This window comes from Vidua macroura, chromosome 4, assembly GCF_024509145.1.
Source record: "Vidua macroura isolate BioBank_ID:100142 chromosome 4, ASM2450914v1, whole genome shotgun sequence".
NCBI classification, from domain to species: domain Eukaryota; kingdom Metazoa; phylum Chordata; class Aves; order Passeriformes; family Viduidae; genus Vidua; species Vidua macroura.
The window spans coordinates 42,894,407-42,920,605 of record NC_071574.1 but is presented as its reverse complement, the minus strand read 5'-3'; the positions used below and the strand labels follow the sequence as shown (position 1 = coordinate 42,920,605).

Genomic DNA, 26,199 nt, shown 5'->3' with positions numbered 1-26,199 from the left:
TTGGTGAATGCAGATAGCCTGTCCAGTGCTGCTGCTTGCATAGCTGAATTTACGCAGATGTCCTGAGCTGTCACAGTTGAATCATAATCTGCTTTGTCTTTTAAAACAACCAAGAATAGGAAGGTCAAAAAATTACTTTAACCCTCACCCCTTCTCTTCCTCTGAGTTATGTGATTCATTTAGTTCTTCTTGGAATTCAGAGTGTACTTTTTGTTCCTTAAATGAAATTGTTATTGTAACATTTTATAAAGCTGAGTGATCATTATAAACATTTACCCCACAGCACTCTTCTCCCCAAGAACTGGAGTAGTAATTTCACATTTGTCATTTCTATGATTGGTTTTTCTGGAATTGATTTTCATATTTTTCTCTTCCTCTCTCAGTTAGGCTTGGCAGGATCAGAGTTTGTGGTTTCTGTTACTAACAAGCAAAAAGACTTCCTTTGGGTTGTCTTCCTTTTGCCCTGCTTGTGGGATAGGCACAAGTTATGCTGTTGCTGTTGGAGTCTCACTGTGGTGTATTAGATTGAGGAGTGTGGATTAGTTCAAACTCTGCAACTGTTGGTGCATGATCCTGATTTTAATTGATTCTCTTGCCTCTCCCATAACTCCTGGCCCACCCAAATGCACCAATCTGTTAAAATAACCCTCAGGACTATCCCTCAAAAGATGCATTTCAGATCAGGCTTAAATTAGGGGGTTAAAAATGCTGATACGAAATCAAAATTGAAGGTGTGATTTATGGCTGCTGGTGTGTAAACTCCATTACTCACTGCTGAAATACTGATGATTGAAGTTTAAATCCTGTTGTGGCGTTGAATTCTTCTAAGAGCTGATAGACAGTTAAAATGGAGTCACAGGCAAAGAAATTCTGAATTCTGTGTGCGTACATGAGGAACAACAATATGCCGTACAGACCTTTTAGCTTAAAAAGTAATTGCTATAAACACTGGATATAACCAATGTAACAGATCTTGATTAACAGCAGAGTATGTAATTTTACATTTAATTTGAAAAAGGAAATGGCATTTGCAAGAGATTGGGGAGGGGCACAAGAAATGAAAATCTTACTGTGTAAAAGCAGTGTATTGAATCTCACTATTAACTAGAAGGCATTTGCTGGCCTTGGGCCATTAATATCTGTAGAGCATTTGACTCTTTCAGGACTTCAGTTAAATAGCTTTTTTGAAAAATAAAGCAATAGTAGGCGTGGAGGCTATTAGAATTTTGCATGCATCTAAATGCCAAATGCATGAGGCAAAACAAGGACAAACAAATTCCAGGCCTACAGTAGTGGTGTTTGACATGATGTTAGAAATTACCAGTGTCAGGCTTGGAAGGATTATAATTAAAAATAAATTAAAAATACAGAAACGAAATAACTAAATCTCACAAATCAGTGGACCTATGTACTGAAACAGAAAAGGTTATTCACAGGCTCTAAGTAGTGATAAATGAACTATTGAATTAATTTTTGGGGGCAAACAAAAAGAAATTGTCCTGTTTGTCCTGTTTCTAGCTATAGCCACTTGCAGTCATTGCTATGTATATCAATTTTTTCATTGAAAGTAATATTTCAGATGGTTTACAGCTAATTGCAGCATTTTAACTATTGCTTTGCTATTGCAGAATATTTCATCTTGTTTTTTGCAAAATCTATATGGACAAGATACTTCGGGAATGAAGTATAGAATAATCTTAATTTATTACATCTTTGCATGTAATTTTGCTTGCAATTACACTGATCTACAGAGACATTTAGAGCTGGAATAAGTTATATCATCTCCGGATAATACAACTTTTTATTTATGAAAATTATATAAATATGTCAATGTAACTATAATGTAATTGTGGGACAGGAGTAGATTTTAAACTTCATACAGAATCAGTAAATGAAAAATGATATTAAAGTAATCTAAAGTCTAAACATTATGTTTAAATATTGCACATTGAGTATGTTTTGTCAATGGCACATATCTCCTCTTAGTAGCAATCAATACATCCCTATGCAAATTTAGGTTTCACCTGTCAAATTATTAATAGATTTTAAGTCCTTCCTCAAAGTAATCCTGGATTGCTTTGTTCTGTTTATAACCAGTGTACATTGCTCTCAGTGGGATCTGTGGGCAGAAGGCAGCTGTGCAACACAGCCCTTGCATATTTTTGCAAAATGAGTGAAGTTTCTTTAGTTCCAGAGCACTTTGTTTCAAAGATCATGTTATAGTCTGCTGATGTCAAGCTTTTCTATATTGTACCTCTTTAATGTATAACTCTTTCTTAAGAGATAATATTAGCATATTTCATTTGAATTAAATCTTGTTATTTCGCTGAGAAAGGTCCAAAGGCTAGTTTAATTTTATGCTGCATGTTTTGTTAGAAAAACACAAGTTCTTCATGTTTTTGTTCTCAGACACACTAAACCATATTTTTCTGTATGAGTCTTTAAAACTGCACTCACAATTATTTCTGCAAGTGCTTTCCATTTAACTTCAAGGTCTTTACAGTTTACATGAAAATTTGGTCCTCTTACAATTAAAAGGTAATTGCACATCTAGCACCTGTCACTCAGCCTCAGTAAGAATTCCTGAATTGAAAATGGGGTTTCCTTAGTAAATTTATTTAATATTTATTTAATAGTTCACATTGGAAAGGACCCTGGAGTTCTAGTTAAAACTCCTGGTCAAAGCAGAGCAAACTGCAAAGTTGACCAAGTTTTTCCGTGACTCATCAGGTTCTAACTACCTGGGATGGCTAGGTACACTTCTCCCTTGGACTTGCTTTTATAGTGGTGTTTAACAACTCTCCTTGAATTTTTTTTCTTATGTCTAGTTATATTTTCTCTTATTGGATCTTGTGAATGTCACCTCCTCTCCCTTCACTGTGCATCTCTGAGAAGAGTCTGGCTCTCTTTCCTGCACCCCTCCTGTGGACAGATTGCTTTTCAATCCCCACTTATTTTAATGACCTCTCATTGGATTTGTTTCATTTTGTCAAGGTCTCTCCTATAATGCACGGCTTAAAACTGTAGTGGATCTACCTTCCCACCAGGGAGTGTCAAGCAGAAAGGGTTAATTCCTTCCCTCTGCCCTTATTAAAGCAGCCCAATGTGCAGAGTTACACAGGTTACCAAAAGGGAACCCATCAGGTCACATTATGTTTGTCCACCAGAATTTGTGCAGGGGCATAAAATAATAACATCACTGAGAGAAAAATGAATCCTAGAGTATGTAGATAAAACACTTTTCACTTGAGTTTAAGATAAACTTTGAATTTTGCGTACATTTAAAATAATTGCACTGATTTTTGAAGTTGTGTATTTGTAGTTGTGTTTACCAGTGTGGAGAAAAAACTGCAGCCTGAGTAACTAATGTGAAAAGTAATGGAATACCTGAGCTAACCATTTGTAGTGACTGAGTCACTATGTTTATTTCTTAGCAATATTTTTTAAATAATTCATATTTAATAATTCTGTACATTTTGAGGAGCTAACTCCTTACCTGTTTAGCCCAACAATACTTTTTTTGGAGGATTTCTCCTTATGTGTCATTTTAATTGCTTTGCTAGCTAATAGCAGAGTTGATGCTAAATCCTGATGCTATGATCAACGACTCACTTCTCAGTTAAGCTGGTTCATTGGATATATAGTTAGTCCTGCAGGTACTGATGTTGATTTTCCAGTCACTACATTCCTGGCATTTAACTTAGTCATTTGCATGGGGTTTTCTGTGGTGCTCCATTCTAGTAATGCTGTTATTCTTTATTTCTTTTGTGAATTACCAACAGCACAGGTGACCATGTCTTCTGCTCCAAAGATTTGCTTAACAGAATTGCTCTGTAGTTGCATACCTTTTCACTTCCAATTTTAACCTAAGTTTCTGTGTTTCCTTATTTGGGAATGGAAATAGATATTAACTTAAATAGAAATTTTCATTTAAATTCATTGCATTTGACACCTCATCTTTTCATTTTGTTGTTTTTTTTTTTTTTTTTTTTTTTTTATGAGTCTGATCTAAATCAATTCTTGGGGGTGGAAATTTAATTAAAAATTGGTGATGAATTCATTTTGAAAGCGTAGTATCCGTTAATGAAGTGTTGTAATTGTATATGGCCTTTAAAACTTTAATTTATGCAAATTTTTTTTATAGTTTGATTTGTATTGAGTATTAGGGTTTTATATATTTTTAATTGTTTGTTTATCTTCATTTGATAGAATTTTTCATTTTCCTGAGCACAATTGTTCAGTAAGCAGCTGTTTTTACTCAAATACTTTGTAAGTGTATTAGACCCTTCTGTCTTACTTCTTCCAAGAGGCATTAAAATGTATTTTATTTATACAAAATTTTAAAAGAAACTAACAGCTATGCTTGTGTTGCTTTATTGCATCCTGTTTAATCATGACCATGTAAAAAAATCACATTTTTAACATAATACTAACTCTTCCTTTTCATTTTCCAATTTAATTTGTTAATGTATTTAAGAACTTGTCCTAATAGTATCCTAGGTCACGTACCATTAATATTTCTCCCCACTGAAAGTCAATATTTAGTCTAACTCTTCGTTTCTTTTCTTTAATCTGTTTCTAATCCATGACAAAACCAAACTCCTTAGTCTCCATAGCAACATCTTGCAAGGATTTTATCAGTGTGCCAAACAATTCAGTTTTAGAGTAAGATGCTAGTTTTGCAAGGTTGACATTTCTTCTTCTGGTAGCAAGAGGTATGGCATTTCCTAATTATTTGCCACCATCAGGATTTATCTAATTTAGTTTCTACTGCATGCAGTTTGGTACCTTGTCTAAATTACATCTGTAGACTCCACCAGTTACCAATGGAAAGCAGTAAGTGTCTTCAAAGAGTAATTTAACCCACCTACAATATTCTAAGTACCTATTTTAAAAACCTGTTTATATATAGTCCTTAACAAATTTAAACAAAGCTCCTAAGCTTTGGATAAATAAAAGCATGGCTGTACGTGCAGCACATAAAGAACCTGAATTTAGCTGTGTGCTGCTGGTGCTTTGCTGTCTACTTGCCAACTCCTCTGCATTGCTGTTACTTGTCTGATGTTATCGCTGTTGAAGGAACAGGATGGTGGCTGTCTGTCTTACCCTTTTGATATAAAACTTTGGTGCTGTGTAAAGCAAGTAGGGGGTACAGGGATCTTGTGTGGTTCCAGTGAGCAATATTATACAAACACTCAATTGGAAGCATCAGATTTAATTTAACTGTAACTTCAGAGAAATCATGTTGGTGACCAGTGAGCTATGCTGAAATTGTGCTCCATTGCTGGAGAATAGTAAACAAAACCACCTGCAGTTCTTAAAAATAATGCACTTCTGTGGCAATTCCACCACTTTTCTGTTCTTTCCTAGGCTTGCAGATGTGAGGGGCTGAAAGAGGACTGGTTTTATGTGAGGGCAAGGAGGAGTATTATGCATGCACCACCTTGAAGAAACATTGCTTAAAATTGTAAATTTTCATCCCAAAACAGTATTTTTACCCACTCTAGGATCCATATTGCATATTTTAAATTGTTAATTCCAAAATTAACAAGGAATTTTTTTGTCTTGCTTTGGACAAATGTAATTCTCTTTAAGATGTCTTATCTAAGATGTTTCTGGTTGTACAGATTTCTGGTTTGACTTTGGGGAAGGTGAGGCAGATTTGGCTTTAGTGACATTCTTCTTGGATCCAAGATACACATCTTGGATCTCTCCCCATCCCAGCAAAATAAAATTGTCTTGAGGTGGTATTACTTCAGTATTATGGTCTGATTTTTAATGAAATATCCTCCTTTCGTTTCCTTTTACCAAATATCATCAATGTTTTCCCCTTCCCATTGTATCATTTCAGGTGTACATCAAAGTTATAGACACAAATAATCACAGGCCTCAGTTTTCTGCTTCACAATATGAAGTTGTTATACCTGAGGATACCTTACCAGAGACAGAAATTCTGCAAGTCAGTGCCACAGACAGAGATGAGAAGAATAAACTGATTTATACTATGCAGGGCAGCACTGATCCCATCAGCCTTAAAAAATTTCGTCTGGACCCTGCAACTGGCTCCCTTTATACCTCAGAAAAACTGGATCATGAGACCATGAACCAGCATGTTCTCACAATAATGGTAAGTACGCATGAGATTTCTTCTGTTGTGAATTACACACAGATACTTTTTAATGTCATTTTAGTTTGTCCCCATAATTCAGAGATTTATTTGTATGTTTAATTTTATGCAGTCTTTGACTCTGACTGCACCTTGAATTATTACTATATCTGGTGAGCTACTGAAATACCAGTGCTAATGACCGTTGCAGGTTCGAGATCAAGATGTTCCTGTGAAGCGCAACTACGCCAGAGTCGTGGTTAACGTCAGCGACACGAACGATCACGCTCCGTGGTTCACCAGCCCTGCCTATGAAGGACGAGTGTATGAGTCAGCAGCTGTTGGATCAGCAGTACTCCAGGTTACAGCATTAGATAAGGACAAAGGAAAAAATGCAGAAATTGTGTACTCTATTGAATCAGGTATCTTCACTTTCTTACATTTTCAGTCCGTTGAACTCACTAATACTTTTTCAACAGTAGATGTGTGAAAACATATTTGTGAAAAAAGGAGGGCAGTGCAGGTTTATGTGCCATATTCTGGGTGATGTATTGAAGATACAGCCTCAGAGTATTTAAAAGACAACTACAAATATTCATCTCTATCCTTTAGTTATTTATGTTAGTAGCATATTTTAGTAGTTGGGGAAAAAAAAAAGCCATCTTGAAACACTCAAAAGGAATAATTTCTTTAGAAATCACAAAATCATTCCATTCAGATCTAAAAAATGCATTCTGTTTTGATATTGTAAGTCTTATTTTTTGTAGCATAGGCAAAGCAAGGATTTGATAAATAGAGTAAGAGCCTGAGACAAGTGCTTTTGTGTTTAAGATAATGCAAAAGCAAGGAGCTCAAAAATAACTTAAATATGCATGTAAAGCTCCTAAATAATCCCAGCTTTTAAGGTAAACTTTCTGATAGATGGAGCAAAAAAAGGATTGCTTTCGATATTTCCCTCTGGATGATTTTAGTAGTGGGACTGCTATTCTAGCTTATTAAAATATTTCAGAAATTCTTTAAGTGTTGGTCAGCTTGGCATTAAGACTCCTTCCAGATTGCAAGCCAGGAAAGAACTGCTTCTTATTTTTAACCTCAGAGCATCTTTCAAGCATGAATTTGCCTACAGTAATGTGATTCAAATGGTGCCAATTTTTAATATTAGAAATCAGGATGACATTGATTGAGTTCACTTACCAAACAGAAGTGGGTTTTGATTCAGTCCATTAAATCTGAATTAATACAGGTTTGCTATTATCAAGGTCCTGAGCTTTGTAGGCACCATGACTAGAAAAAAAAAAGTTATTTAGATTTCATTCCTTATGTGAAGTATTGCTTTCAAGGAAAAAAATAATTTGAAATAAAAATCCCAATAAAAAGCATAAGAGACTAAATATTAAAGAGAACAACAGCAGAAAGTTACTCAGTTTGTGTTGCATGCAAAGTGATACGTGCTTTTTTTATTTTACATAAATTGCTGTGTAAAGGATAGGAATTATTTACTAGAAATATTTTCTTCCCCAAAGTGCTGTTTTCATATGAAAGCATACTTAAAAGTGTATTAAAACAAATCTGTGATTATGATACTCTGACAAGAATGAGTGTTTTGGAGTATCTCATAACTTGCTTAAACAGCATGAGATTTTTCTGTCATTTCTAGAAATATGATATTTACTAAGCAGGACACCAGTATCCATGAAATTTTTCTCTTGGCCTTTCCTATTTTGTTAGTGCTTGTTTTATGAATGCCAAACAATGACAAGAAAAACATATGTGTGCCTACAGTCTAGAATGCAGTGACATGCTGTTCTGTTCCTTTCTTCTAGCTTTTTGTAGGAGTAAATGTAAGACCTGTAAGGTTTATTTTATAGGATCGTGATCTACTGGGAGATTAAAGCATTATAATTGATATTCTAAGCAAATGGAAGGAACATTCCTTAAATGCTTTTAACGGCTGCTTAGATTTGTAATGGGAAATTCTAAGAATGCCACTGTGTTTAGAGTCTCCTCTAAAAAACCCAAAAATACCCAACCAAAAAAAAAAACCCAAACCAAAACACAAAAACCTCCTTCTTGACTATTTGTGTGCAGAACTCAGAAGTTTTTAAAGATTTTTTTTCATGCTGAAATAATGGCTTTAGTAATGTAATTTTTTAGATAAGTAAAATGTTAAATCTTAGCATATTTAATACATGAGCAGAGTCTTGTATGCAGTGTAGATCATCTGTATATTTCAAAATTTGAAGCAAACAAGTGTTTATATTAAATGGCAGCTGATTCTTCTCATCAGGCTTTATTTTTCTTCTAATACAGTCACAGGGAATAACTTGTCTGTGTATCAATAGGAAATTAAGAGAGAGGTAGTTATTTGTCCAATTTAAAAAGTTTGTTTTTGAAGAAGTCATTTAAACAATACTTGTATAAACAATTAAGATTCACAAGGGTTTGTTACAATCCTTCTTTTTTTTTTTTTTTCCCAAAACATTCCAGTTGTTCTAGATTATAAAATGTAACTTTTATTCCACTAATGTTAACTTCTGAATATAAGTTCCTTTCAGCTACAGTCAATATTTAAGTTTGCTAAAAGAAAATTTTTGCATTAGTTTTCAAGTCTTGGATAGCTTTGCTAACTATATTTTATGCAGTATTTCAACAAGTAAAGTTGGAATTATTGCCAACTCTTGATTACAGAAAACATTCCAGACAGGCTAACAAATGTTTGTCAAGCAAAACTAAAATTTTTATAGTGTCTGTTCTGTCTATGTCTCTTTAAGTATAGAGCTAAATAAGCAGTCATCCCTTAAATTCTGTATACCTCTTTCTTAATTGCTTTTTCTTTCTTCACAGGGAATATTGGAAATTCCTTCCTTATTGATCCCATTTTGGGTATGATTAAAATTGCAAAGGAATTGGATCGTAGTAACCAGGAAGAATACAATCTGATGGTAAAAGCTACAGACAAAGGACATCCTCCAATGAGTGAAGTGACCTCTGTGCACATATTTGTTACAGTTTCTGATAATGCCTCACCAAAATTCACAGCCAAAGAATATTCTACAGAAATCAGCGAAAGTGCCAACATTGGCAGTTTTGTTGGAATGGTTACAGCATACAGTCAGTCTTCTGTAGTTTATGAAATAAAAGATGGTGATACAGATGATGCCTTTGCTATCAACCCCAACTCAGGTGTCATCGTTACTCAGAAGATACTTGATTTTGAGACTTCGCCTTTTTATGCTTTAACTGTGCAAGGAACAAACATGGCTGGCTTGTCCAGTAATGCAACTGTTTTGGTACATCTTCGGGATGAGAATGACAATGCACCAATTTTTATGCAGGCTGAATATACGGGACTCATCAGTGAATCAGCTTCAATTAACAGTGTGGTTCTGACTGACAAGAATATCCCCTTAGTAATTCGAGCTACAGATGCTGATAAAGAATCTAATGCTTTGCTTGTTTATCAAATTGTTGAACCATCTGTCCGCCAGTATTTTGCCATTGATTCTAGCACTGGTGCCATTCGGACAGTAATGAGTCTGGACTATGAGGAGACAAATATTTTCCACTTTTCAGTGCAAGTACATGATACAGGGATACCACGTCTATATGCAGAATATGCGGCTAATGTTACTATTTATGTGATTGACATCAATGATTGCCCTCCTCTGTTTACAAGAGAGCTATATGAGACATCCCTTCTGGTTCCAACTTATAAAGGCGTGAAAGTCATCAGCGTTAATGCCACTGATGCAGATTCAGGCATTTTTTCACAATTAATTTATTCCATTATTGAAGGCAACATTGGAGAAAAATTTTCAATAAACCCTAAGACTGGAGATATAACAGTACAAAACACAACTCAGTTAAGAAGCAGATATGAATTAACAGTGAGAGCATCTGATGGCAGATTTGCAAGCACCGCATCTGTAAAAATTAATGTGAAAGAAAGCAAAGTAAGCCAGCTGAAGTTCACACAGAGTTCTTACTCTGCAACAGTGCAGGAGAATTCTACAGAGGTAAAAACAATAGCTGTCATTTCTGCTATAGGGAATCAAATAAATAAGCCTCTGTTTTACCATATTCTAAATCCAGACAGCAGATTTAAAATAAGCCAAACTTCAGGAGTCCTTTCAACAACAGGAATACCGTTTGATCGTGAACAGCAAGAATCTTTTGATGTGGTCGTGGAAGTGACAGAGGAAAATAAACCATCACTTGTCGCACACATTGTAGTTAAAGTCACAGTAGAAGATGTAAATGATAATGTTCCATTTTTTGTCAATCTTCCATATTATGCTGCTGTTAAAGTAGACTCTGAAGCAGGCCATGTTATTCAACGTGTGACAGCAGTAGATAAAGATACAGGCAAAAATGGAGAGGTGCGTTACTATCTGAAAGAACATAATGAACACTTCCAAATTGATCCCACTGGTGAAATCTCCCTGAAGAAGAAGTTTGAACCAGACACACTAAATAAGGAATATCTGGTTACTGTAGTGGCAAAAGATGGAGGAGACCCTGCATTTTCAGCTGAAGTTACAGTCCCAATTACAGTTATGAGTAAAGCTATGCCAGTGTTTGAAAAGCCTTTCTACAGTGCAGAGATACCAGAAAACATTCAGCTCCATAGCCCTGTGGTACATGTACAAGCAAACAGCCCTGAAGGACTCAAGGTGTTTTACAGCATCACAGGTGGAGATCCTTTCAATCAGTTCACTATCAACTTCAACACTGGAGTCATAAATGTTGTTGCCTCTCTTGACTTTGAGTCTCATCCAGCCTATAAACTGAGTGTCCGAGCAACTGACTCCCTAAATGGGGCACATGCTGATGTGTTTGTAGACATAATAGTGGAAGACATCAATGATAATCCTCCTGTGTTTACAGAGCAGTCTTACATTGCAACACTTTCTGAAGCATCTGTCCTTGGAACATCTGTTGCACAAGTGAGCGCTACAGATGCTGATTCTGGAACCAACAGGGGAATTTCCTATCACTTGGTTGAGGATAATAGTGAAAGTCATGACTACTTTCACATAGATAGCAGCACTGGACTCATTCTTACAGCAAGAACTTTGGACTATGAACAAATTAAGCAACACAAATTACTAATAAGGGCCATAGATGGTGGCATGCTGCCCTTGAGCAGTGATACTATTGTAACTGTGGATGTAACTGATCTCAATGATAACCCCCCTCTTTTTAGCCAATTGCTTTATGAAGCCAAAATTAGTGAACTGGCTCCTCGAGGACATTTTGTGACATGTGTGCAAGCCTCAGATGCAGATAGTTCAGATGTTGACAAGCTGGAGTACTCCATTCTGACAGGCAATGATCAGAAGAATTTTGTGATTAATAGTAAAACTGGCATTATCACCATCTCAAACCTACGCAGACAGACACTGAAGTCACATTATAATCTTAATGTGTCAGTTTCTGATGGCGTCTTCAGAAGCTCAGCCCAAGTCCATATAACTGTAATCAGCGCCAACATGCACAGTCCTGTTTTCAGCCAGAATGAGTATGAGGTTGAACTAGCTGAAAATGCTCCATTGCATACTTTGGTTACTGAAGTTAAAGCAACAGATGAAGACTCTGGTACACATGGCCACATCACTTACCACATTGTAAATGACTTTGCCAAAGACAGATTTTATACAAATGAGAGAGGGCAGATATTTACCTCTGAAAAGCTTGACCGTGAAACACAAGCAGAAAAAGTAATTGCCATTAGTTTAATGGCCAAAGATTCAGGAGGGAAAGTTGCTTTCTGTACTGTTAATGTAATACTTACAGATGACAATGATAATGCTCCTCAATTCCGAGCAACAGAGTATGAAGTAAATATTGGGACTGATGTTCCACGGGGTACTTCGGTCATTAAAGTCTGGGCATCTGATGCTGATGAAGGTACAAATGCAGACATCACATATTCTATTGAAGCAGAGTCTGAAAATGTAGAAGAGAATTTAGAAATTGATTCATTGTCTGGTATAATTACTACAAAAGAAAGCTTAATTGGTTTGGAAAATGAATTTCTTACTTTTCTTGTTAGAGCAATTGATGGTGGATCCCCCCAAAAAGAGTCAGTTGTTCCTGTCTATGCTAGAATACTCCCACCAGAAGTGCCTACTCCAAAATTTTCAGAACCATTTTATTCTTACTCTGTTTCTGAGGACATTCCAATTGGAACTGTGATAGATGTTATCAAAGCAGAGCATAATCAGACTTTAGTATATAGTCTGATTAAAGGGAACACTCCTGAAAGCAACAGAGATGACTTTTTTGTGATTGACCGACAGACTGGAGAGTTGAAACTTGAGAAGAATCTTGATCATGAAACAACTAAGTGGTACCAGTTCTCAGTTCAAGCACAGTATGCAAATGAAGATTATAATGTTGTTTCCTCAGTAGAGGTTAGCATTCAAGTAAAAGATGTGAATGATAACAAACCCATTTTGGAGTCCAACCCATATGAGGCATTCATTGTAGAAAACACACCAGCTGGAACAAGAGTCATACAGGTTAAAGGAACTGACTTAGATTCAGGAGTCAATGGGCAGGTTACTTACAGCTTGGATCCTTCTCAAGAGCTAGACATTATAGAGTCTTTTACCATAAACATGGAAACTGGCTGGATTACCACTCTGAAAGAACTTGATCATGAGAAACGAGACAAATACAAAATCACAGTGGTTGCATCTGACCGGGGTGAAAAAATTCAACTGTCTTCTATGGCTGTGGTTGAAGTTACTGTCACAGACGTGAATGACAATCCTCCACGGTTTACTGCAGAGATATATAAAGGAACAGTCAGCGAGGATGACCCTCCTGGTGGGGTAATTGCCATCCTGAGTACAACAGATGCTGATACAAAAGAAACCAATAGACAAGTCTTTTATTACATCACAGGTAAGTCTTTCTGGGTAATGTCAGAATACCTATTTGAGTGATGGTGGAATGATGGGAGATACAGCTTAATCTTTGAAGAGATTGGAATGTGTTTGAAACCCTGGAGCTGCAAAGAAAGAATGTGTGTGTCTTAATACAAATATTAAAAACTTTACTGGAAAAATTATTTTTAGTTGGCTTTGTTTCATGTGTGCCTTGCTTAAAATGCCTTTCTCTGTATATTATTTATATATCAACTTTTATTTTAAAAACTATACTGAGATTAGTGATGCAGTTAAAGAAAAAATGAAAGAAATTTCACAAAATAATAGGCTGTTAATTTCCAGTGGAGTATTTTAATGTTTCTATTTAGCATATGCCATGATATGATGTTTTCTATAATGCTACATGAATTTCTAAATGAATTTTTATGGATTCTATTGGCCACAGTTGAATTTGTTGTGTGACCATCTACTAAAAATTTCTACCTGGGAAATGAATCTGTTTCCTCATAAAGCCACAGAAAGTGCCTGCTTTTTTTTTTTTTTTTTTTTTTTTTTTTCCTATAACTTGATTTTGATAGCATAATAGTACAACTCTCCATCTTTAAATAAATAAATACTTCTTTTCATATTTCAGGAGGTGATCCTTTGGGACAGTTTGCTATTGAAAATATACAGAATGAATGGAAGGTCTATGTCAAAAAATCTCTGGACAGGGAAGAAAAGGATAATTATCTTCTAAATATTACAGCTACTGATGGGACCTTTGCCACTAAAGCTGTGGTGGAGGTTAAAGTTCTTGATGCTAATGATAATAGCCCTGTTTGTGAAAAGGTAGGCAGAGTCTTGTATCTTCCATTAACAGCTGCTTTCATACATAAAATTTACATTTTCTCTGAAATTGCTTCTCAGGAGACTGATAAATAACTGTTCCTTTTAAACCAGCAACAAAAATTTGGACTACTAAGATAGAATGCTGTCAAATAAAAGATCCTTCACAGACAGATTTTTTAAAAATCCAAAGACAATTCATTGACAGACAGTGGGTATTTGAGAGATATAAGGAGAATTGTAGTACATTTCTCCTGTATTAATTATTTTCCAAAAATAATTATTTTAAGCTGCAGCCATCATTGTTTATATGCCCTATTTTACGAAAGAAGCAAAGTTTTAAAGAAAGCTGAATCCCATTGCTTAGTTGAAATATGTATGTATTTCCTAATGATAAAAGAGTTGAAAAGAGTGGAACATTACTCTGCAATTGCAGTCAACAGCACCAAAAATCTGTAAGCCATAAATGTTTTCTTGTTACAAAGCTGTTTACTTTACCAGACTTTTATAGTCTGCAAAAATGGACATGAAAAATAAGGAATGGAAAAACACCTCAGGAAGATAGCCCCTGCAAAATGTGTTATTGGCTCTTTTGGACTTTTCATAGTTGAAGACAGATTTCGTATTACTAGGTTGAAATCTTCCCTTGTACTAGGAAGGACCAAGTATACAGTGAACACAGGTTTATTTTTCTTAGTTGATATTTATGTTGGTTACTTCTGTGTAAATGGTTGCAGATTTACACAGACTGGCAAGTCAGTATTTTTGGCTTTTTTCTTTTTATTTTCCCCTTTGTTAATATTGTTTTTACAAGGCTTAGTGCTTCTAATGTAATGCACATTCCTGACATGGTTGGGCTGTAAGAGTGCTTAGTACCAATAAATTCTGAATCTTTTTTCTTATTTTTAATTTAATCTAGAAGCTTTTTGTGTCATTGAAAGGGCAGATATCAATTTCTTGTAGATTGAGACAGACCTAGAAAATATGATCCACCAAAAGAGAGAAAAATGAAATTAGCAAAAATTTATAACTCCTATTTTGGGAACACATTTCACTATTTGTTAATCAGTTACAAGTGTTTGGAGTTCTGAGCAATGCTCTAATGTTCAAAAACCCCTATAGTTGCAGTATTAAATGCCTTTCTGAATAATCAAATAAATGTGAAGTAATTAATTAGAAAATCGAAAGTTCTTTCAATTCTCAGTTATTTCATCCTCTGGTTCACATGATATGTTACCAGACATTCAAACAGAATATTATTTCCTCTATCATTCCTTCTTCCTCTCCCCTTTCCAAGCTGTGCTTATTTCATATACTTAGTTTTTCAATGTAACTTTGAAATCTTGCAGACTTTATATGCTGATTCAGTTCCTGAAGATGCCCTTCCTGGCAAGCTGATAATGCAGGTGTCTGCTACAGATGCAGATATTCATTCCAATGCAGAAATTACTTACACACTGCATGGCACAGGAGCAGAAAAATTCAGACTCACTCCAGACACAGGTAATAATACTTTATACATTATGCAGGAGTCCAGTCACCTCATTTTATAAACTGCTTTGCTATTATATTAAGACATAAATGTCAGTTGTTAAAACTTTCCACTAAGGGTTGGTTTACTGTACATCGGTTTAAAATGTGAGTTTCTACTACACAAATACTAATAATATACTGAATAAAGTCAGGCAAAAGGCAAGTATTTTAATTTATGAGGAACTAAAGCGTAAACAGGGTAATTGCCCTGAAGGCAGAAACTTCCATGCTGAAGTGACTGGAATAAAAGTATGCCATAAATTTTACTCTTTTTATATTCATTGCAGTAGCAGCAATAATGGTTTGTAACTGTGAAATATCTTCATTCAGATTCTCTCTGCCATCTTTTGTTTTGGAAAATTAAATGGGATGAGGTTAGATGGAGCAACAAATATCCTTTCCATAGCAAACACCAGAAGTGCCCCCAGTTTTATTGGAATGAGATTAACTCAAATGTATAAATGAGATCAACTTTTAACTTGCTTCACTTTGGTCTTCATGGCATTTGTGTGTTTTGTATTAGAGTACAGGTCACAGCTATTGCCAAAATCCTGTACTGTGCAGGCTGCAGTAGACAAGCAGTAGGAAGGTAAACAGCGTAGAAAAAATGGAATAAGATGAATACAAAAATGTAATGCAAGTAGAAGAAATTAGAAAATTTCATTGACAAAATAAATGAGAAGGACCTTACCTCATGGGTTTGGGGGGTTTTTTGACTTCAAATGTCACCTGTGTGACGTGCTACTGTGTTGTTACATAAATTGAGAATTGGTAGGGCTAGAATACTCACAAAAAGTGTTTCATAATACTTTTCTGAACTGTTTATAAGGCGACAATGACTACGCGTAGTAGTAGCCTCTCATGTTTTCTGTCACTTTAGAAAGAAAGTATGCATTGGAGGTCTACATGTTTGTCTGTAGTAGCAATTAAGACCTCATAGTGAATAGCTGTGATAATTCATGGAATATTAGACGAAGAAATAACAATACCTATGGAAGGAATACAACTAAATAACTGAGAAAAAACAGACATGGATTTAACCTTGCATTTTTTTAAAGACAGAGTTCTAATGCTTTAGTTTACTTTGCACAAATGCACATGGATTTTTGCAGGTATACACATTTTCTCTCTAAACTATCAGAGTTTAGCTAATTTCTGTTTCAAGAACATTAGAAAAAAAAAAATGAAGTGTTTTAGTTCTTAAATCTTTTCAAGCTGAAAAGACAGGTCACTTACATGCTTTGCCCAAAGTGGAGTTCATTAATACAATACAGCTGTTGATTTAGCCACTGATGAAATTACTGTAAACAAGAAAATTGTTGTTTAATTATTCTAATTTTAGGGGAAAACATGTTAGGGGTACTTAAACCTTGCAATTTGCATCAACTTATGTGTTATGCTGTTTGTAGGTGAATTGAAAACATTAATGGCACTTGATCGTGAGCAGCAAGCAGTTTATCATCTTCTAGTGAAAGCCACAGATGGAGGAGGAAGATTCTGCCAAGCTAACATTATCCTAACTCTGGAAGATGTGAATGATAATGCCCCAGAGTTTACAACTGACACTTACTCCATTACAGTATTTGAAAACACAGAGCCTGGAACCCTTTTGACAAGAGTGCAGGCAACAGATGCAGATGCAGGTATGCATTCTTTGACTGATACTTTTGTCATGTTCTCAGACTTAGAGTATTATTTCTTTAGTTTTATCCTGAGAGGTGTCAAGTGTTTCAGTAGGGCTGACAGATGTTCAATACCATTCAGGATTAGACTCCTGAAAGACATATTTTGGTCTTCTAAATCATTTAACATCTGACTTTCATGTCTGAGTAGCTTGGAAGACATCCCTACAGTGTCTTTGCAAAAAAGAGGAGAGGGGGTAGAGACAAAATGTAGGGAATTTTAACTGTCACAAAGTATTAATGCTATGATCAATTAGGTTCATCCTTTTCCTCCTGGTATAAGCAATAGGACTATCAAGCCATGTCTGTTCATGTAAATGGGCATTCATAGATTTTAGAATGTGTGCTTCCCAGGCCAGCCATCGATGATCATACCATCAAGAGAACACTGGTCAGCTGTAGCTTTATGTATATGCTGTTAAGATTCTTACTGTCTCTTTGTCTTCATTGTTCAGTTACCAATATTTAAGTGAACATGAACTGAAAATTACATGAGAAAGAGTTCGTTCATAGGCTTTGCTGTAAGGAACACAACAGCATAAAGTATTTATAAAGTGTATGATTTCCACACCTCATCAGTTTCTTAATCACATAGTATTAATGAATAGTTGCCTCAGTTTTCTAAAACAACTGACCTGCTTTGTGCTATGATGAAGCTAAGTTACTCATTTGAAAGGTAACAGACAGTTGTTTTCATACTTCACTAGTCTTTGAGGCTCAGGCGGACCAAAGTACTTGCCCCTGAAATCTGTAAGGTTTGTTTTGTAAAGAAATGTTGCTAGAAACTATGTTCCTGTTAATTTTGGGGCATGATGCTTAAATAAATGTACTGGTTTTGAGTCTAGTTAACTGATGCAACCTAACTCTCCCATATCCTCCTCTGTTATTATAAGCTTGCTAAGCAGATTCTGTTGTTCTAAAGTTATAATTACATTTTTATTAACATTTTTTTTCATATTAACTAGTGCTGTAACGGAAGCAGAATCATGGTTCATGTTTTCTGTATGACAGAAAATCAGTGCAGTGAAGTGTTAGGTTAATGTTTTTTTGGAAGTAATTCTGCCCCTCACAAGAGACTTTAACTCTTCCTGAAATTTACCGTTAACATGAATGATAATATTTAGCATACATGTCTTATTTTCATAGCTATCAGATGGATTATTCTGTTATTGTGTATTTTAATGGCTGCTTCATACTTGAAAATTGTTTTCAAAATGCAGGGTTGAACCGTAAAATCCATTATGCACTGGTGAACTCTGCAGAGGGGCAGTTCTCTATTGATGAATTCTCTGGAATCATTCGTTTGGAGAAGCCTTTGGATCGGGAATTACAAGCTGTGTACACATTAACTTTGAAGGCTACAGATGAAGGCTTACCTAGAAGACTGTCTTCAACAAGTAGTCTTATAGTTTCTGTTTTGGATATTAATGACAATCCACCTGTATTTGAGCATAGGGAGTATAGTGCTAGTGTATCAGAGGACATTTTGGTTGGAACAGAAGTTCTCCAGATCTATGCTGCAAGCAGAGACATTGAAGCCAATGCTGAAATCACATACTCAATAGTCAGTGGGAATGAACATGGAAAATTCAGCATCAATTCAACAACAGGTAAGAGGTTACAAGTGTGAATATTACTTCAGGCCAAGTAAGCACCATGCCATACTGACTTCCTCCATAGTTCAGCCAGGTTATGTATAATCTGTTTGCATTATCCCAGCTGTAAAGTTGCTGCTGCTGTCTTTTCACCCATTTTGCCAGCATGCTTACTAGAGGAGTGCAGTAAGATGTAGAATGGGAACTTTATTTGTTTCTTCTATTTATTATTACATGGATTATTACTTGGATTAGGTTCATTTAGCTGGCAAGAGTAAGGGTTTCCTAACTGGAAGTACCCCACTCTGGGGCAGGCAGGTGGAAACATAGATCTGTAATGACAAACATAATAGTCTTTCCACAAAAGGTATATAAACAGAAGGAATGGCCAAGCTTGGCAAAAGAAGGATTAAAAATAAAATTGGTTGGGAAGACTAGTCATTGGTCACAAAGGCAGTGATCCTAGAGGAGTTTGATATGGCATTAAAGAGAGCTTGGAATGAGATTATTATGTTCAACCATATGTCCAGCATGACAGTGGAGATTTTAGGCTTATATGATAGTCAGATTTAGTCTCAGGTACAATTTAGGTTATGTTGAGAATTTTTCCCTATTAATGACAATTCTCTCTTAAAAATCAATAAACACCTCAATTTTAGTTTTGTTTACTTATAGAGTTCTTTGTCTAGAGCTAATTTCTGGTAAAGTTGTTTGGGTTGTTTTGTTTTGTTTTTAGTAAGATTTCTACCCAAAAATTAATTCTAATTGACTTATAGTAGTTAGTTAAATAGTTTAGTAGTTAATTGTACTAGTGTAGTGGAAATTGTAATTGCCAGATAAACTTCATATATTTGAAAGGAGTAAAAAGGTTCCAGAAAATCTCATCCAGCAAATCAGTGTGTATGCTAGGGACTACACTATCTTAACTAGGTCAGTTAAAAACTTACATTACTAAATGTAAGCCAGGTTGTTTTAAACTGTGAATCTTTTGTGGTAATGTCAGGAACTTTGCATCATTTTACTCACGAGTGTAAAGCATAATCATTTCACTGGGTAACTCTAGCTTTACAGTGACAAATCAAGCCCTGAAGAATATTTGTAAGGTCAAAAGAAAAAGTTACAACACATAATACTACTGCAGTAGCAGAGTTTGTGTGAAGCTTTTTTTTTTTTTTTTTCTTCCCTAGGAGCCATTTTTATCATTGAGAGTTTGGATTATGAAAGTTCTCATGAGTACTACTTGACAGTGGAAGCCACAGATGGAGGCACACCTTCATTAAGTGATGTTGTAACAGTGAATATTAATGTCACGGATATCAATGACAATTCTCCAGTGTTTAGCCAAGACACTTACACAGCAGTAATCAGTGAAGATGCTATGCTTGAACAATCAGTTATTACAGTATGTATTGGTTTCTTACTTTGAAATACTCTGTCATGATGATCATGCTTTCAGTCTTGAAGGAATAAGTATTTATTTGAAGGTGAACATCAATGAACAGATGTTTGCCACTGAGTGGATTGAAAATTTACTTTGAAAATGTTTCAGAAGTAGGGACTTCAGATGCTGTGGGAAAGAAGACAATATTTTGTGATACGTTTATGTTCTCCTCATGAGACCATGACTTAACTTTCAGAAGAAATGGAGGAAATCAAGTGATGTTGGTATATTCTATTGAGATGGCATTTCTCCTGTGAGCTATGAAATGCTAGACCAAAAGAGCTCATCTTCAGGATGAGTTTATCTGAATGATGCTAGAGTCTATTTGAACCTGTTTTAAATGCAACTGTAATGTCCCTTAGGTTATGGCAGATGATGCTGATGGACCTTCCAACAACCACATTCACTACACAATTATAGATGGCAATCAAGGAAATCCTTTTACAATTGACCCTACCAGGGGTGAAATAAAAGTGACTAAGCTTCTAGACAGAGAAAAGGTAAGTTTTTCGTGGTTTTAGGGCAGCTGGGATTAATTTACCTATACATAATTGGTGACCACCATTTTCTTACTCTAAGTTACCATTTAATGCTCCCAAAATTAATATTGCTATAATAAAGTGCAAGCATCTGTTTATATCAGTATTTTGGGAGGAAGAGAAAGGATTGAATATATGAAGGAAAGCTGTACTGGGGTTTTGCTAAAATAATTCTTCCATAAAACAAAATCTGAATTTGTTACTTTTTTTCCACTTCAGCAAATGTTTTTAATTTTTTTTATTAATTTTTTAGATTTCAGGATATACCTTGACAGTTCAAGCTTCAGATAATGGAAGCCCACCTAAGCTTAACACAACTACAGTTAACATTGATGTTTCTGATGTAAATGATAATCCTCCAGTGTTCTCAAAAGGAAACTATAGTGTTATCATCCAGGTAAATACAACTAGTGAAATAGTTAAATCAGTGTTATTGGACTTGAAATTTGTGACTTGAATTTTTCTGCATTTTTAATTTTTTAAGGTCACCAGTGAGACTGCTTATCAAATAAGTGTTGAGGGTTATAAAATTCCTGTTTGCATGTTATGTAGAAATTTGCAAGTTGTAAGAATCACAGAATGGGTGAGGTTGGAAGGGACCACAGTGAGTCATATGGTCCAACCTCCCTGCTAAAGCAGGCTCATCCTAGAGCACATGATTGATTCCAGTCCTGGACACAGGATTGAGTCCAGAATGTTTTTGAATATTTACAGTGAGGGAGACTGCATAAACTCTCTGGATTCTTTTTCAGATTCCTTCTGTGTGTACATGTCTATATATTATAAATTCCTTTTATGCATAGAACAATCTTAGAATCTTACAGGCATGTTAAAATACATAGTAATTTTGCTATTTCTTTTTAGTCTTAAGAGTTACTGCTTAGAAAAAGATCCTTTAGGTACCTGTTACTATGAAGTTAGTGTTCTGCACCATGGCACATAGGTTAAGCCCTAATTCCCATTGGCCTCCTCTGGGATCAGCAGCAGTTAGAACAAGAGTGGAATTTCATATGGCTGCATACCAATCCTTTGACTAATTTTACACCATAGGATGGTAGCAGTAGGCCACATTCTCAAGTGTCTGGCATGTACTTGCCTGATTCAGAAAACTGCTAAAGCAAAGACAGCAGAGTCAGCATCTATACTTCTTGTCTTCCTAAATCCAATAAGAAATAAATGGAAGTCAACAAAGGAATTCCATTAAGACCTTTGTAGACTAGTAATGTAAATCAGCTCAATCCCTTGTGTCCTTCTGCTGTTTGCTGGCCTGGTACAGTAGATCTGTGAGGATCAGACAGTGTTACCTGATGCACTCTGCCATCCTAATACCACTTGTGTTTGAGACAAGTGTGCATCATTTGTAAAGCCAGCTTTCCAAAATAGGACATAGTGAATATATGTAATATGCACACAGTATGCAAATAAGATGTCCTGGATCTTGCTTTTAAATAAACCCAACAACCAACTAACCAAAAAAAAAAAAAAAAACAAAAAAAAAAAAAAAACAAAACAAAAAAAAAAAAAAAACAAACCCACCAACCAAAACATAGAAATGAAAAAAAAAAGAACCCAAAAAACCCCATCAAAATAAAAAACCAAACCCAAAACAATAGATTCATGTTTGTGTGCTGTCAAATGTATCTTCTTTTCCCCTATTACAGTCTTTCTTGAAATAAATGTTAAATTAATATCTCACTTAAACTTCAGACTGTATAGCCAATGTCTATACTATTTCCCTTACTCAATTAAAAAGGAATACCTCTTACTTTATAGTCATTCATATGGGCCTGCCCTAGTTGAAAGTAGCAGAGAAAAAGCTGGAGGAGTTGCCCGAGAATGCTGGTGTGCATTTCCTCTTGTCTTGGAGATGGATATATTTGGACACGATAGAAAATGTGCTTAGCTTTTAGGAAAGTCAAAATACTTTGGATGTCCAACTGTAAATATTTGTATTTTCAAGCAATGGTCTTTGTTTTGCTGAAAGGGAAAAAGCTCCAGCTTTTTGCAGTATCTGATAGCTAAATTGATTTACTCTCTCAGAGACAGAGTATTGTTATCAGGAGTTTTTACATCTGTGAAAGGGATAGCATTTTGTTATCGTTGTACTTCAAAATAATGTTTCTACTTTTCTTGCTTTTCAAATAAGTATGTATATAGAGAAATCGGGCTGATACAGTAGACCACAAGTATTCTGGGGGAGGTGTTACAAGTGTCAGATAAGGTTATATGTGTGTGTAACGTACGTGATAATCCAATGCATGTGAAGTGTCCGTGAGACCTCAGACATCCACATGATGCAAACTTGAAGGGATTTTATGATGCAAATTTTAAAACCTGGATTACATATTCTAACTGGATGGTGCCTGTAGCAGCCACAGCTGTAGAGAGAACTCTTAATTAGGGGCACAAGGGATCAGATGGAGGAGTGTATTTTTCTAGTCCTCCCAACAAAGGCATTAGATTATTCTTAACAGGTGTTTTCTCTAAATTTCAAATCTTTGATGACTTGGTAATTGGGCTACAGTAATACTAATTCAAACCAGAAGTGGAAAACATAAAGGCTGAGCTACCTTCAAAAATACAATACAAAGTTTGAAAATCTGCCTTTCTCCTTTTACTGTTTTTGAGTCTTATTCTCAGAGTGTAGTAGTTTCCCTGAAGCAATATTGTCATTCTGATTTCTCTTGTACTGATTAACTGGTTTGACAGTAATTTTTTTGGGGTTTCTGTTGCAAGGAGGAAATCAGCATCAGACCATATCCTCAATTATAACAAAACCAATGTGTGTTATATATCTATAGGAAAATAAGCCTGTTGGATTCAGTGTGCTGCAGCTAGTGGTGACAGACAGGGATTCTTCTCACAATGGCCCTCCTTTTCTCTTCACCATCCTGACTGGAAACGAAGAGAGAACTTTTCAGATTACCCAGCAGGGAGTTCTGACCACAAGTGCTGCTCTGAATCGCAAAGTGAGAGATCACTATTTGCTTCATGTTAAGGTAGGATGTTTCTGTCATGTTCCTCTTACTGTTTTGCATTGTAAGTATTTGATTAACTTTTCCCACTCATGTTCACTCCACCACTTGTCTTTCTGTTAGGAGATCCTGACATGCCAAGTAGTCATTTGAGGCATGTCCCATGAGGTAATGTCTTCATAGACAAAATCTGTTGGTTTAAATGCTAATCTACACAGATGAAATGGGAAGTTCAGTTAAACTTACAGTTAGAAGTAAGGTGTAAGTAAAATGTTAACTGGATGAGTGGTCTTAATAAGCCCTTTACCTTCTGGTTGGAATGTTGAAAAACCAGCAGGGAACAGATCCCTTGAGCCATTTTCTATTGACAGCAGAATTCCTCTTGCTGCTATCGTTTTGACCCTTGCAACTGTGTGCTGGACTAAACTCACGTGATGAAAGCAAGGATATTGCACAACATAGCAATAATGGAAAATTTTCCTGTAGCGCCACATTCTTTTTTCAATGGCAATTGAAAACATCTTTTTTTAAGTTTGAACATTTTTTCATAGTATTTTCAGTAGACCTTTTTTCATAGCATTGAAACTTGCAGTGCAGTAGTTTGAGATCTCAGGATCCTGCAGTGGAAACCACAGCATAAAACTCAAAAAATGACCCTGAAACGCTATAATATATGCTACATCTGCCATTGTTGTGCAAAAAGACCAGACCATGTCCAAGGTTACATTAAACTAGCTAAGTTCTCTCAAATACTTTTTGTCACCTAGTGTGAGAAAAGTTCAAACCAATTATTTTAATCTTATCTAGTCCTTTTAAATTCAGTTATAAATTAAGTAGCTGGGAACAGTGGACTTACAATTAGTAGGCTAGAAGTAGATGCACTTAATTCTTAAACTTCATTTCCAGATTCAGCTTTTTCATTTTCACATGAGGAATTTCTTTTCATTTCCAAATTATTCTTACGCATACTATTACAGATAATTTATGAGTAAAGATGCAGTTGCAGTATTTTTAAATAATACTGTTTATAACAGTGTATGCTGAATTCTGTCTACATTGGGATAATTGTGACATATTTACACAAAGTCTATTTTCTTTGGGAAAAGAAGAAAAAATTCACACAGATATTGTAATTTGCTGTTTGAGTCACTGAAATGTTAGTAACCAGGAGCCATCAATATAAGGACAGATATAGTTTCATTTAAGTGTAGTTTAGTTTAGGATTTAAGAACTGGGATGAAAATGGGGAATATCATTCCTCTGTTAGCCATTTTTTCGCCATTTTTTCCTCAATAGTGATATGCCAATTCCCCCAAAGTCACCTTTTTGTTTATGGATGTTTTCTTGTATGTGGAATCAGTGTAATGCAAGATTCATCTGTTTTCCTTTAGATCTTCTCTAACAGTAACTAATTTCTATTTATTTTGATTTTTAAATGTATTCTTACAAATGCACGTTCAGGCAGTTGTATTTGCTCTGTATAGACTGTTACAATGACTTTGTCACATTTCATGATTTAGCTGCACCTTTGGCCCTTCCTGATGTGCCTAGCTTTTTTTAAGTGTGAGATGCCCATCTAACATCTTCCTCTGGGTGGAATCTTGTAATTCTTTCATTTCTAAGTCACTTTCTGGTCTCTAGTCTACTTGGAAACAGCCTGTCAGTACTTCAGCTATCTTGTCTTCAGCACAGCAGCTGAAAAGTGCCTCTTTATTAGGGAATGAATATGGGCTATTTTAATGGCATCCAGTAGCTAAACAAGTGTCTTAAAACAAATGTACTCATTTAGAACAAAGACTTACCAGACTGTAAATCATTAAAGCAAACTTTACTAATGTGCCTCTTTTTGTCAGTATTTTGGACCTGTCTAATCTGTTGATTTTCACATTTCTTGACAGAATTCTTGAAATATATCACTCTCTTTTAATTTGCCATTTGTCATTTTACACTTTGCTAGCTTTTTTCAATAGATATACTGCTATTATTTGCTATTATCTTACAATCCATGGGTATGAAGGCATCCAAGAGTAAAACTAGCATTTCCCTATCACAATACTCCAGTTCCAATGACACACAAAATTATAGGCATGGCTGTTGAGGAAAAATACTCTTCCTCTGTTCCTTTAAAATAATATTTTTTTCAAGTCTCTAGGAAGGCGTTTTCTCAAGTTTGCATTATGTTTAATTTCTGCATTTTGATATTGCAAATCACAAGTTAATGGCTATGTATGATCTCTTGATACCCATTTTCACTTTTTAACTGACCTTTACTGGTGTGCCTTTCAGTAGTGACAGCTTTCACCTTAGTTGCTTTCTGAATGGATTGCTGAGGTAGTGATGTTTTTAAATTACAGGTATACTTTCATTTGAAAAAACTCATAACCAAAGAAAAACCCCACTAAAACTACACAAACTTTCCCCATATGCACTCTACACACCCATTACCTCCAAAAGACTTAACTGTTGTCATTTTAATAGAAATAAGGATTTTTTTTTTTCCCCAGTGGTCACCCTGTATGGGCATGTCAGTCATATTAGCTTGTGCTCTCTCCAAAGGAAATAGATTATCCATTAACAAATGTCTCACAGTATTAGTGTGCAAAA

At 35.4% G+C, this 26,199-nt stretch overlaps 1 protein-coding gene across 1 annotated transcript in view; it reads left to right on the top strand.

Moving 5' to 3' along the window:
• The window catches only part of FAT1 (FAT atypical cadherin 1), a 104,244-nt gene that overhangs the window by 63,628 nt on the left and 14,417 nt on the right, over positions 1–26,199 (top strand). Inside the window, exons 8-18 of the mRNA XM_053975606.1 lie at positions 5,852–6,127; positions 6,318–6,528; positions 8,951–13,018; positions 13,637–13,833; positions 15,180–15,333; positions 16,773–17,006; positions 18,266–18,655; positions 19,828–20,042; positions 20,444–20,581; positions 20,874–21,017; positions 23,422–23,619. Coding sequence (XP_053831581.1) covers positions 5,852–6,127; positions 6,318–6,528; positions 8,951–13,018; positions 13,637–13,833; positions 15,180–15,333; positions 16,773–17,006; positions 18,266–18,655; positions 19,828–20,042; positions 20,444–20,581; positions 20,874–21,017; positions 23,422–23,619 — 6,225 coding nt within the window. The remainder of the gene's footprint in view (positions 1–5,851; positions 6,128–6,317; positions 6,529–8,950; positions 13,019–13,636; positions 13,834–15,179; positions 15,334–16,772; positions 17,007–18,265; positions 18,656–19,827; positions 20,043–20,443; positions 20,582–20,873; positions 21,018–23,421; positions 23,620–26,199) is intronic.